Source organism: Mus pahari, chromosome 9 (genome assembly GCF_900095145.1).
Source record: "Mus pahari chromosome 9, PAHARI_EIJ_v1.1, whole genome shotgun sequence".
Taxonomy (NCBI): domain Eukaryota; kingdom Metazoa; phylum Chordata; class Mammalia; order Rodentia; family Muridae; genus Mus; species Mus pahari.
Genome location: NC_034598.1, coordinates 21,451,241 through 21,465,358, shown reverse-complemented (window position 1 = coordinate 21,465,358; position 14,118 = coordinate 21,451,241). Strand labels below are relative to the sequence as shown.

General features: G+C 38.4%; 1 protein-coding gene across 1 annotated transcript; it reads right to left on the bottom strand.

The window, feature by feature from the left end:
- Positions 1-2: 2 nt before the first annotated feature.
- On the bottom strand, positions 3-1,099 carry LOC110326755 (mortality factor 4-like protein 2; the record flags this gene model as incomplete). The annotated part of the gene is made up of 1 exon (XM_021205335.2): positions 3-1,099. A coding segment is annotated over exon 1 (846 nt), but the record flags the coding sequence as incomplete, so codon positions are not given.
- Positions 1,100-14,118: the final 13,019 nt, after the last annotated feature.

Sequence of the window (14,118 nt, the reverse complement as noted above, 5' to 3'; positions counted from 1 at the left end):
TAGTCAGCAGAAGCCACTTTGTAATCACTGGCAGTAAACAGAGAGGCAGAATTCTTTGCCAGATACTTAAGGAAATCATGCAGATAGCCCAGCAATAATGCCAGGCTTTTCTCATCAAGGGGCGTATAGGCCAGCATTGCCCCAATTCTCACGAATAATCTCAGTAGGTGTGGCGCCCCATAGATCTGCNACATTGGCGCATCAGGGTGAGCCAGCAGAATCTCAGCATACTGAGGCCTTTCAAACTTGTACAGCAGCTGAGTGCCCAACATCACATTGAAATACTCTTTTATCCCTCCTACAACTTCATTAACTGCGTACTCCTTATTATCAACATTTCCCTGCGACTTCTTGCAATTGGCATACTCCTCCAGAATAGCATCGACATTCTTTTTAGCAGGGAGCTGGAACAACTGCTTCTGCCTAGTAACCAAGTCCCAGTCCTCCACCAGCCATGGTTTTAATTCTTCAGGGATCTTCACCTTCACCTCCATCCTACTCTTGAAGGCCTCCTCGCTCTCCACAGTGGGGTCAGCTCGTGCCCTTTTCTTCCGAGGGGGCTGGGGGACTTCACTGGTACTGCCACCGTCTCCGTTGCCAGGAGCCTTCTGCTTGTTCTTCCTGGTCTTCCGCACAGAACCAGAAGGGGGGTTCTCAGCAGAGCGACCTCCCCATCTTCCGGGCAGAGCTGGATCGAGATTCTTCGGCTGCGAACCAGCTGACTTCTTTCCTGAGGCAGCCCCTCTCATCTTACTTCTCTGCATATTGCTCCGGGTTGGTTTCTTAAAGTTGTCTTCTTCAGCAGCTTGTTGTCCACGAGTTTGAGAAGCCTGCTTTCTGGAACTCATTCAACCCTGTTTTTATTCCAACCAACAATGTTCCTTCTTTCCCTTCCAAGGATTCCTAGTAATTTCCTAGGATGGTCTGGAAAGATGAAGTGGGAATACAACCCTGTATTCTGCAACCAGGAATGGTTCTGCAACCAGGGTCAGATCTCCTGATCCTTACTGTATAGCAAACTTAGCTTTTCTGATGATGACCTGAAACGAGAATCCAGTTCTTTCCAGCAGCCGACGTGTGATCACTGCTGCTCCTCCAACCGCCATAGTCTCAACCTTTTAATATAGAACGGACTGATATATTTCTTATCTAATTAAGAAAGAAGGTAACTGAATTCATAAAAGATGTCAAGGTTAGGAATAGTTTTCTAAATTTATTGAGATCAACTTCCATGAGTCACCTGGTAAAGATCAGGAGGACAATGAAAGTATCTCATCAAGGGCAGTTACAGTACAGCTTCCTTTTAAATTGGGTTAGATAAGTCACCGAACTTCTTTCCTCCCTCCCCCACCCCTGTCCCTCCCCCTTCCTGCTTTCAGACATCTGTCTCTAATAAATTATAGACAAAAAAAAACAAATCCAAAAACAATGAAAAACATCAAGGGTGGCTCACGTTCTACCCATAATCTCATTGAAGGAAAATAGCTCATCCCTTTCCTTTTTCCGCCATTCATTATTCTTTTTAATAAAAAAAAATATCAGAGGAGTAGCTAAACCAGATTTTAGTCATGCTTAGCATGCTTTTATGGTGCCTTACAATATGTTATTCATAGTTGGCTTTTACAGCATGTACACTTTTATTGAATAGAGGGCATGTGTTCCTCATGAAGAAGATGTGCATTTACTTAGTAGAAATATTTGCAGTTATATGCAGACTTGTATGATCTTGTTGTATTTTATCAATTAGTATTCATTCCAACAGCCTTAAGTAGTTGCTCTTAAATTATTACTTTGTGGAAATCAAGCAAGCGTTATGTTTTTTTTTTTTTTTGCCTAATGCCATAGCAGAAACATCAGCACTTGCTCTACATCTCATTTTCCTCTGGTATAAAATCTGTGTTCTAGTCTGCAAGGAAAAAGGATTTTATCACGTCCCCAAGCACCCAATGCACATCTCTTTTAAAATAAGATTAACCCATGGAAACATAATTATGGTTTTGGTGCCTGCTATAATAGGTTATATAGCTTACTCTTGCTTTAAAAATAAATAAGTCTGATTGTGATTGAGGTAAACCTAGGAGGACAATAAAGGAATGTGGATAGTTCTACTTTGCTTCATTATTCTACAGGGAGAGCATGTCAGATCAAGTGTGATATATTTTTTCTCTATCAGAGAGAAAATAGCCTGTGCATTCTGGAGTACGCGTGGACACAAGGGGGTGTCAAGGAGCTGTCTGCTCCTCTTAGAAAAGCAATGACAGTGATGCGACCCCATGGAGAGGCCTAGAAAATTCAGGAAAGATAAACAGAACCACACACTTTTAAAAAACATGAGTAGGAAAAGAAATATGGCAAATTTCTGCATCCCTTCCCTACTTAAAAACATCCCACTGGGCAATGCTACTGAAGAGCTTGTCACCAGTCATTACAGCTACTCAAGTTGATTTGAAGTTACCATGGCTCTCTTCTGCTCACTTACATTAGGAATGCCTGACGACATACCCTGCTGCCATCCTAAACATGATCAGAGATACTTGAAAATAGTGCATTTTAAAAGTGCAGTTCTATAGCTGAAGGAAGTGTGAAGTGGCCACCTAGTAACATAAGCCATGTTCATGTTTTATATGGAATGGTACATGCAACGTTACATGGCAGAAGGGAAAGCTTGGACAGTTAATTTCATGTTCCAATTTTTTTTTTTTCACTTTCAGATTAGCAGATACTAATTGTTCAAACTGGTGGGTTTCATTGTGATGCCATCATTCATGATTTAGTGTAGCTTAATCACGCTCATCTCCCTCATAACTGCCTCCTTCCTGATCTCTAAATTGTCCCTGTCCCCTTTCACATAGTTCTCTGATAATCTGAATCCATAGATGAGAAACAACACGCAATATTGCCTTTCTTTCTTATTCTTTTTCTTTTTAAAAATTGTTTTATATATTTACATTCCAAATGTTGTCCCCCTTCCAGTTCCCCCCCAAGAGTTCTTCACCTCATCCCCCCTCCCCTTTGCCTCTGAGAGGTTTCTGTCCCTCACCCCACCACTCCACCCCCTTCACCCACCTACCCCCATCCCTGCATCCCCCTTCTCTTGGGGATCAAGTTTCTACAAAATTAGGTACATCCTCTCCCACTGAGGCCAGACAAGGCAGTCCTCTGCTACAAATGTGTCAGATCACAGATCAGCCTATGTATGCTCTTTGGTTGGTGGCTTAGTCTCTGGGTATTCCCAGGGGTTCAGGTCAGTTGATACTGTTGGTCTTCCTATGAGGTGTAATGTTGCCTTTCTGAGTCTTCCTTGTTTCATTTAACATGATGATATTTAGCCTAACCATTCTCCGGAAAATAGTGTAATCCTCTTTATGACTAAGTGAAAGTTCCTTGTATACAACTGTTAAGAGTTCATTCATCTATTTGCATCTGATAGACAATGAGGCATATCCCACACTCAGACTATTCTGTCATATTGAATTGTATTTTTGATATAGTAATTTGAAATCTATTATAACTTACTGAGTTAGTTTTCTGAATTTTATTTGTTCTGGTCTACTGAATTGGAATATAGCTGGGTATATTTGGAGAAAGCTTTCTAATTGTTATTCACCTATCACTAAGGATCAATGCTTAGACCTAAGGAGGAAATTGTTAATATTCTTACCCATGAATTGCAAATATCCGTATTTTTAACCTTATATATGTAAACTAATGTAAATGCATAATGTATGTACTATACATACACATGCACACTCACAGTTGCACATACATAAATAAACACCCATCCAGTCATCACACACAATTATGCCACACTATCATTACTTCTAACTCCTTGAGATTTTTAATTGCATGGAATATAGTCCATCTGTATGGTAAGAAGTTTTTTTTCCCAAATATATTTTTATTAGATATTTTCTTCATTTATATTTCAAATGCTACCCCCAAAGCCCTCTATACCCTTCCCTGACCCTGCTCCCCAACCCACCTACTCCTGCTTCCTGGCCCTGGCATTCCCCTGTACTGGGGCATATGATCTTCGCAAGACCAAGGGCCTTTTTAAATAGTTCCTAGTTGTTTCTATCTCTTGTCATTTTGTAAGTATATTCATTCCCCTCAAGTCTTAAAAAAAACACCCCCTGCCGATCTATTTGTATATGTTTCAAGGACATGGCACAGCAGAGGGCAGCCTTCAGGATTCAGATCTCTCCTTTTTGCTTAATTCACAAAGAGTGCCTTTACTTGCAGAGTCACTTCACTGCCCCCTTTAGAGTTTTAGTGGTTAATTTAAACCTGTAGAATATGGCCACATGAGGAGATGCCTCTTCTAAGATCATAGATAGATGTGTGAAGTTTTTCTCTTACGTTTCTGACTTTTCTCTTGTTCACACTGATGAAGGCCAGCTGCCTCATTGTGAGTTGTCCCATGGAGGTCCCAGGGACAAGACAAGACAAAACAAAACAAAACAAAATAAAACAAAACAAAACACACCATAAAACCAAGAGACAACTCCTCCCCTTAGCCAGTGAGGAACCAAGGCACTTAGTCTAATTGTGGAGAAAGGAATTCTTATAAATCCATGAGCTGAACCATGAGTGTTGCTATCCTATGATGCCAAATAGTTTGACTGAAGCTAAGGACCCTGCAACAAAGGACTCCTTCTTAGATTCTAGACTCATCAAAATTGTGAAGCAATAAGTATTGTTTTATATCACTAAGCTGTGGGATTGTTTATACCACATACACAGTGTGCATACTAAATTTTAGATAAAGTTATAGGGAGAATCAACTCATCCTACCAATCAACGGGGCAGTTTTCCACTTGAGTTCAGTCAAATTATGAGAGAATAATGTATGATGTGGGTTCTTTTCCATATTTCAAACTAAGCTGGTGTTTTAAAATAGAAGCTGGCACGATTAATAACTATGTCAGAACAATAAGCACGAATGAAACTCTTCAAGACAATAAGGGATAATGGGTCATCTCACATATAAGAAAACCACTTTGTGGAGCTACGTCAAAGTCTAGATAAGCCACCAGTCAAAATTGAGTCTAATTGAGTTAGTCCCCCTATTTTGATTCATGGACTTTCTTTTCCTAATTACAGAACTGAAAAGGTGAGGCTCAGGTGGATAGATTTTAAGTAGTAAGAGCTACATTTTAACTCCTGGATCTAGGATCCATATTGATCCATTATTTATAGTCATGTGGGTTTCCCTTCAAATAATTCTATCTCTTCTGGGATGTCACACTTGTATAGGAAACCAGCACTGAACTGTTTAGATTATTCTGGAATCACTCACAGTGGCTCTGAACTTCGGATGTACCTCAAAACCAGCCTGAGAGCTGCGAAAATGCCAATGTCTGAATCTCTCAAAGCTACCAGGTCAGAATGCTTTGCAATTGGTTGAGAAAACAGTGCTTTTAAGTCTCACTTGATTATATTGTTGTATACATAACTGTGAGAAGAAAGAATGTGGATGTAACCTGGTTAATGGGAAATTGACCGCAAAGTCCATGGATAGGAAAGGACAGTGAAGACTTTTTAATTTAATTCTATTTTGTTTTATTGTATTGACCAAGTTACTTATTTACTGTACATTCGGACTGAAGCTTCTCCTCTGTGCTTCCCTCTTACCTCCCCATACACTGTTCCTCCCTTTCTCCCCAGAAAGGGGAAGGCCTCCCATGGACATCGATCAGCCCCTGCACATGAAGCCACAGCAAGACTAGGAGCATCCTCTCCCACTGAGGCTAGAAAAGGCAGTCCAGTTAGGGGAAAGGGATCCAAAGTTAGGCAATGTATTCAGAGACAACCCCTGTTTCAGCTTTAGGAGTTACACATGAAGACTTAGCTGCACAACTGCTACATTCGTGCAGAGGGCCGGGGTCTCTGGTTGTCAGCTCAGTTTCCATAAGTCCCCATGGGTCCAGATGAGTTGACTGTAGGTTTTCTTGTGGTGTCCTTGACCCTTCTGGCTCTTAATCCTTCTTCCCCTCTTCCATAAGATTCCCCAAGCTCAAGTCAAAAGTTTGGCTTGGGTCTCTGAATTAGCTTCCAACAGTTGCTGAGTGAAGGCACCCAGACAACAATTATGCTAGGCTCCTGTCTGCAAGTATAGCAGACTATCCTCAATAGTGTCAGGGTGGGCTCCCTCCATGGTAGGGTTCTCAAGCTGGGCCAGTTATCGGTTGGCCCTTAACTCAATTTCTTTCCTATACTCTACTCCTGCTCATTTTGTAGGCAGGACAAATTGAGGATCTAAGATTTTATGTCTGTGTTGGTATCCCAATCCCTCCAGTAGAAGTCTCTTCTGGTCATAGGAGATGGATGGTTCAGGCTCCATATCCCCCATTGCTAGGAGTCTCAGCTAGCATTACCCTCATAGATTCCTGGGAGTTCCCATTGTCCTAGGTCTCTAGCTCACTCCAGAGATTCCTACTTCCCCCTATCCCATAGTATCTCCCAGTATTCTCCCCCTCCATCCTTCCTCAACTTCATCCTTCCTGTTCTCATCTCTACTCCTCCACAACCCTGGAGTGTAAACCATCAATTTGGTGGTTTCTGAGAAAGTTACAGATAGAACTACCACAAGAACCAGTTATTTCACTCCTGGGCCTATACCCAAAAGAAGGTACACCATTCAACAAGGTTACTTGCTCAACTATGTTCATAGCAGGTTTATTCATTATTGTCCAAACTGGAAACAACCTGGATATCCCCCAGCAGAAGAATGGACAAAGAAAACATGGTACACTTACACAATGGAATACTACTCAGCCATTAAAGGCAAGGACATCATGAAATTTGCAAGCACATGGATGGGACTAGAATACATCATCCTCAGTAAGGTAACACTGACCCAGAAAGACAAACATAGTATGTACTCACTTAAAATGAATATTAGTCATAAAGTACAGGATAACTATGTTGGCAACTACAGACCCAAAGAAGATAACATACAAAGAGGGCCCAATGGTACATTCTTGAGTCTCACTGAGAACACAGGAGAGTCTATTAGGCCATACTCCTTACATAGACACCATAATGCTTAGATTTTTAGCAAATGCTTTAAATAAATATAAAGCAACTTTAGAAAGTGTTTGTCTAACCCATTTTCAACAATGGCTGGTGATATATCTAGCTACTATATTAATTTGTCTTTAAAACTATTACATTTATCTTTATAATTACCTTGTCTCAATACTTATTCATTCAAGGACCCATGGATTATATCAGGGTTCTGACAACAATGAATGAATTCAACCATGAATCTTTGGGCATTTCTGAAAAGCAGTAGGTGTGGCTGGTCAGCCACTGCTACTGATAATAAAAAAATCAAGATGATATAACTTTAGGTGTTGCACCAAGAATCAGTTGTTAATAATTTCTCTGCCTTGCTCACTTTTGTGTACCAGGAAACCTCAAGGACATCAAATATTTGCACATAGTCTGTCCAGTTACCTGTTTTCCCCTCAAAGACCAGAGGGTTCTTACCATATGCTTACTCAGTTTATTTTATTCTAGAAAGAGAATATAATGATTTTTAGAGATGTACACTAATTTTTCTATGAAAATGGCCACCTGCAGATGTTTTTGAATTTCATCTCAGTGTAGACAAGTATTAACAATTGTGGAAAAGAAAAACTGGCATATAATTTAAGACAGGAAGTTTCTTTAAGTGTTCAATTAAAAATACAATGTGAAATTTGGGAAGAACGTAATTACTTGGGCTGGAGCTCATCTAGAACAACAGTCAATGCTTCTAGCCATACGAAGTAGGGAAATGAGAAATGAGTAATTCTCCAGTCTATGCACACTCATGCCCTGTGTTGGAATGCATTGCATTTATGTTCTTGTTCCCATGTACAGCACAGATGGGAAAAGAATTTATTACCAGATTTATAGAAAAAGACATGAGGGTAGTTTGTACCTCGTAATTCAAAAGCCATAGAAGCAGGCAGAAAAAAAAATCCCCAAACAGAGATTTGTACCCTGTCCCAGAGTGTTTAAGTCTTGTACAATATATGACACAATAGCTATCCATCAGGCATCATGTGTTGGGGTATCCACTGGGCACAGAATCTATTACATTCAATATTCATAGGAAGCAGAGTACTTGCTCTTATTTGATGGCCAGAGAATGAGAGTTTACAAATATTTAAGCTTAGAGATCATACATCAATCAACTGGATATTTTCTTCTTTCACATCTAATATCTGGACCTTGTCTTTTATTATCTTCAGCTCTTCTTGTTCTTTAATAGATTTTACTGGAGAGAAAATTCACTCTTTTGAATTTTAAGGCACATGGAGGTTTGTGTAATCATCACCACCATCAGGACAGGGATGGATCTTATGACTACCCTCCCAACCTCCCTCCTGTATCTTTTTTTAATGTATTTTTGTTTCAGAGGATGTATTGTAGAAGCTGCATGTACAGGCAGATGTTCAACGTCTGAGCTAAATTTGACTCCATTTTATGTAATTTTTTTCACACTAACTTTCTGCAAACAATGGAACTGTTTCCAACTGTAGTTTGTTTCTTCTAGAATATCATAGAATGGGGTTATTTTGTTGCAACCTTATGAAACAGGCCTAAGTCATTGGCACAAGGTTCTGGGATCTACATGTGTTTGTTTGTATTGGTGACTAGCTATGAAGATGAACCAGAGTTTGACCTTTGAATCATTCAAGGACTGTGGGTTATTTCAAATTTTTGACAACAAAGAATAAAGTATCTTTACACATATCTGTACTCAGAAATGGTGTGTGTGTGTGTGTGTGTGTGTGTGTGTGTTTTCTATGACTATGTGGTATCTGCAGAGGCCAGAAGGTATCTGTATTCCCTGGAGCTGGAATTAGAGGTGGTTATGAACTACTTGGCTTGATGTTGGTTCCGAGATCCAAACTCAGGTCCTCTGGAAGAACAGCAAGTACTTTTAACCACTGAGCCTCCATTACCTGTGCTTTGTATGCTAGTCTTCTTGACAGTGGGTGGCACTATCTTAGAATTTTAATGTTTGTTTCCATAAGAACTAATGACAAGAATATCTTTTCATATCTTCCTATACTCTCTCTGGTGAAGGATCTGCTCCTGTCTTTTAACTATTTTTGTGTGGTTTATAATTTTACTTCTGAATTTGAGACCTTTAAAAATATATCTTATTTCTGGTTGCATGTTTTGTGAGGTTCTTTTTCTTTTTTGAGTTTATAGATTGTCTTCTATGTTAATGACTTTTAAATTTAATGCATACTAATTTATCTTTTTATTTTCTTCTTAGTGTGTCTAAAACACTGTCTAACTGCAGGTCATGAGCATTTTCTTCAATGCTTTCTTTTAAAATATTTATACATTAAGTTTATTTGTAGGTTCTCTATTTTGTGCTCATTTGGGGACAAACAATGGTGTCTGAGCTAGTGTTCTGTTCCTTGTTCACACATGACTGTTCAATGACTCTGAGTGCCTTTGTTGGTAGGAGGAACACCTTCTTCACTGGACCTTTTAACATTAGTAGACAATTTTATTTATAACTGAATCATGAGCTGAATTCTGTGGTCTATTCCTGAATATTCTGAACTGTACTATTGGACTCTATTTATACTCTTTGCTGGTCTCACACTGCCCTGATTACAGTAATCCTAGAGTAAACCATAAATCGGTATTGCAAGCTTTCTTCATTTTCAGCTTTATTTTTCAAAATAGCTCTGTTTGCTTCACTTCTGTGTATTTCCGTTATATTTGTTATCAGATTGTCCATATTGACACAATCTCTGTGAGAGAATTTGTTTGCAATTAAATTACATTTATAGATTCATGGAGTGAGGGATTTTAATACATTTTCCATATTCAGATTTCTAATTCATTAAGCTGTTGCAACTCTATCTACATCTTCTAGATATCTGCTTGGTTTCATATTTTTCATCCCGCAGATTCTGCTTATGCTTCATACTTCATGTATATGTAAGAATTTTATTTTTGAAATAATTGTAAATTTAATCCTTTTCCAAACTGTAGTTCTTGGTTGTACTGTGCTTTTACATGGAAACGGGATTGATTTTGTGTGTTGTCTTATATTTTGCAAACTCATTAAATTGTCTTAGTCTTGGAAGTTTTTCTATACATGTGTTGATATTTTTGCATATAATATCTTATATGGAAGCAAATAAAATGTTTAATTCCTATCTGTATTATTTTAAATTTAATTATATTTTGACATCATACCTGTGTACAGTTCACTTTAATTACATTTGCCCCAACTACCCTCTCTCTTCTCTCCTTCCTTCCTTCATTCACTGTGCCCTCATTTGTTTCTGCTTTCAGTCTTCATGCAAGCTGTCACAGCTGCTCTATGTTCATGACTGTAGCAGCTTTGTCATTGTATCCAGAAGGCAGCACCCCACTACACTGGTCCCCCCTCTGGCTCACAATTCCTTTTCTCACAGTGTTTTTCTGCCTTGGCTGACATAAATGTACTGTTTGAAGCCAAGTATTAAGCAGAATTTGGAGGTCTGACCATCACCCGCTGCTGAAAGGGGCTTATCCGATGAAGACTGAAAGCTGTACTACCCCATGGGTAGGCATTCTGACTATTTGTCCATTTGGCAAACAACAGAAGCAGATTTATACACGGGGCTTGTTATTATTATCTCTCTAGCCACAGGTTTGGCCAGTTTTATAGAGTCAAGCCTGCATCCCATCCCCTGGTGCAGGTCTCTGTTCCAACCAGGAGAGAGGTGGCTCCCCTCAGATATTCATGTCACCATTGCACCCATGAGCATATCTCCCAGGTAGTTCATTTTAGTAGCACACAGTGTCTACAGCTGCCTGTGATCATTGATGGCTTTCCCCATCCCAACAACCTCCACAATACCATTTGGCTAGCCAGAAGGGAGAAAGCGTCTACATTATTTCCAGTTTGATTTCTCTGTGTCATGAATCAAGTGTGGTGTGGTATCTTCAGCAGCCAGGCATTTCTGTCTACTTCTGGTGGGCATTCAAGAGCAGAGTGATAGCCTGTGTTATTGGAGCTTATGAGGGATTCCTTGTCCATAATGCATAAATAGAGCTCCTGTTTCCAACACTGGGAACAGCATTAACCACATAGGTATAACACTTCCATTCATGGTCCTTTAAAATAATGATACTTTTTAGCTAGCTTATTAAGCCATAGTTTTCCATTGGCTTTTTCATACATCCTTAGTTTTGGCTGACCATTCTACCTTTGTAGTATTCTCCTTGCCCTTCTCTTTTTAAATAATAGGTTTTATAGTATCTTCCTCTTCCATTGTATTTTTAATTGACATCTTTTCTTCTTCAGAGCCTTCTTCATTCACCCTCATGACTCCTTTCTTCTTACCTGTCTTCTACTGATTTTTCATTCTAAAAACCTAGTTATCTAAAAAATATGAGCCTAAAATTTACAAGGAGAATACTCATTGTTTATTATTTTGAACATGCGTTATTTTGCTCTGTATATTTTTCATTTTCTTACAAGTTTCATAATACTATTTTTCTTTATTGATGAATAAAACTCACTGTGTAAATGTATCACATAATGTGATCCTCTAGGTTTTCTAAATTACCAGGAAATTGGTCATGTTTTTCTTTAAAAATATATCTCTGCAACAATACTAGCCTTAGGAGGTTTTTTTATATTTTAACATGTAAAATATTAATAAGTTGTATCCACATCCATATCCATTTGGACTATGTCTTTCTTTCAATAGTATTTACATACATTTCAATTTCATACCCAGTGTATGTATATTAGTCAGCATTCTCTAAAGGATCAGAACAGAACTGATAGATAACCATTCTACCAGTGTATACTCACACACACACACACACACACACACACACACACACGCACACACGCACAGTTTATTAGACACTATTTTAGTTTGTGGTCCTGGTAGTCCAATAATGGCTGTCTCACAGGGGAAAGGTCAAGAATTTAATAGTCTCTTGTTCCACAAGGTGGATGCCCCAGCAGTTCTAATTTGCTTCTGGAATTCTGCAAAAGTCCTAGAGAAATGTTGATCTTCAGTCTAAGTTGAAGTACAAAGGATATTGGTTCAAGTAACAGCTAAGGAAATGTATTCTTAACCTGTGGGCCACAATGCCTGGGTGGGAGGCAGGCATGGACAACACTTTTATAAGGGTCACATATCTGACATCCTGCATATCAGATTTTTGCAGTATGATTTATAATTCTTCCTTTCATGTTCTTTTACCTTTGTTGCCAACGGAAGTTTCCAGTCCAGATTTAGAGCTGGTTTTTCTGCTTTCAAAATCTCTCATTAGAGTGCACAGCAGCTAGCAGTTTTTAGTTTATTACAGTTGTTGTTGGCTCAACAACAAAGATGAGCCATCACAGCATTTTAGCATGCGCTTTGCTCTACAGCTGTTCTTCACCCCCATTTGATGCAGTCGTCGGTGTTTGAAGTTTGGAACTGTTTTCACTGTTTGATTTAATTTTTTGCCATCCTTCATGAACATCTTTTCTTTCTGGTTTGAGTCTTTCATTTTCTCTGTGTATTCTTGCTTATTTTCAGGGTCTGATCTAGAACTTATAATATGAATATTTAACATCTGGAATCTAAATAAAATGTAGATTTTTACCTTGGATCGGTCTCTTCAACCATCATCCATTTATCTCATATGTATATTTTAGTCTCTCCACCCCATGTACAGTACAGGTATTGAAGTTCTTGTCGAACAGTGCTGTATTATCTTGCATTTAATTTACAAATTGGCAGTTAAAAATTAAGTAGGAAGAATAGAATTATTTTTACTGTTTTGTTGATTATTTACTGCTATAAATACTTACCATGGATAAATATAGTATTATTTCCCATTGCTTACTTTCATTCCCCACTTATTAGTTTTGTTCTTTTCTCCCTAGAAAATAATCTATGATTTGGAAATCCTTTAGCAGTTAACATGCTTGTTAGAACTTTTTTAGTTCACCTGCATTCATTTTCCACCATCTCACATAAGTGAGGAAGAGAAGACCTGATGGCAAATTTTGCCATCTCATCTCTATGCATACTGTGACACATGTGTGTGCATACATACATGTCTATGAATTCACATTCATCTGAAAATAAATATCTTTCCATTTCACACCAAAAAATACAGAATGGATCACAGTTTTTTTCTTAAAGCCCTTGCAGTGTTACACTTCTTTCTTGTTTTCTCTCTGTCAGGACAAATCTACAGTCATTTATACTGTTCTTTCCCTGTAAGTGACATGCCATCTCCTTTGGTAATAACAAAGGTTGCTTTAGCTTTCATTTATTTGATTATGATTTTTGTTTGTGGACCTCAGTTTGTCTTCTTTTTCATAATTTATGGGCTTTCACTGATTTTTGCAATATTTTCAATCATTTTTCAATATTTTAAAAATATATTCTTTTTCTTCTTCTATCTCTGGTGACATAGGTTAAACAATCTACCATTATCACACAGGTCCTTGAAGGTGCATTTATTTTTGTTTTTAGTGTATGTGTTCAAAGATTTTTATTAAGGTAGAAGTGATTTTTATTACATTAAAATTTTTAGTGTGTATGTATGAGCTCACCTGCACGTGCATGGGCGGAGGTCACAGAACAACTCAGGTCTTCAGGATGGATGTCAGGACTCTCTCCCATCAAGTGTTTCCCCTTCCCAGTACCACTGATTTTAAAATGATAAATGAAATTAAGTTTTCATATTAAATTGGTGATGTTAATATTACACTTGTAGGTAATTTATGTTAATTGTAATATAAGAACATTAATAGTCATTAAATTATTAATTTCATGAAGCTTTAACATATATTAAAACAACAATAATAACAACAAAAAGCTATTTATAGATTTCTGTCAGAATACATAGTAGAGGAATTTTAATCCAGCAACTGGCTACTCTGGCAAAACACACTGGAATATACACCTGCAATTCCTCTGGCTGGAATACAGACACACCTTTAGTACACACCTTTTTTTATTATTATTATTTTCTTTATTTACATTTCAAATGCTATCCCGAAAGTTCCCTATACCATCCCCCCGCCCCTGCTCCCCTCCCCACCCACTCCCACTACTTGGCCCAGGCCTTCCCTTGTGCTGGGTCATA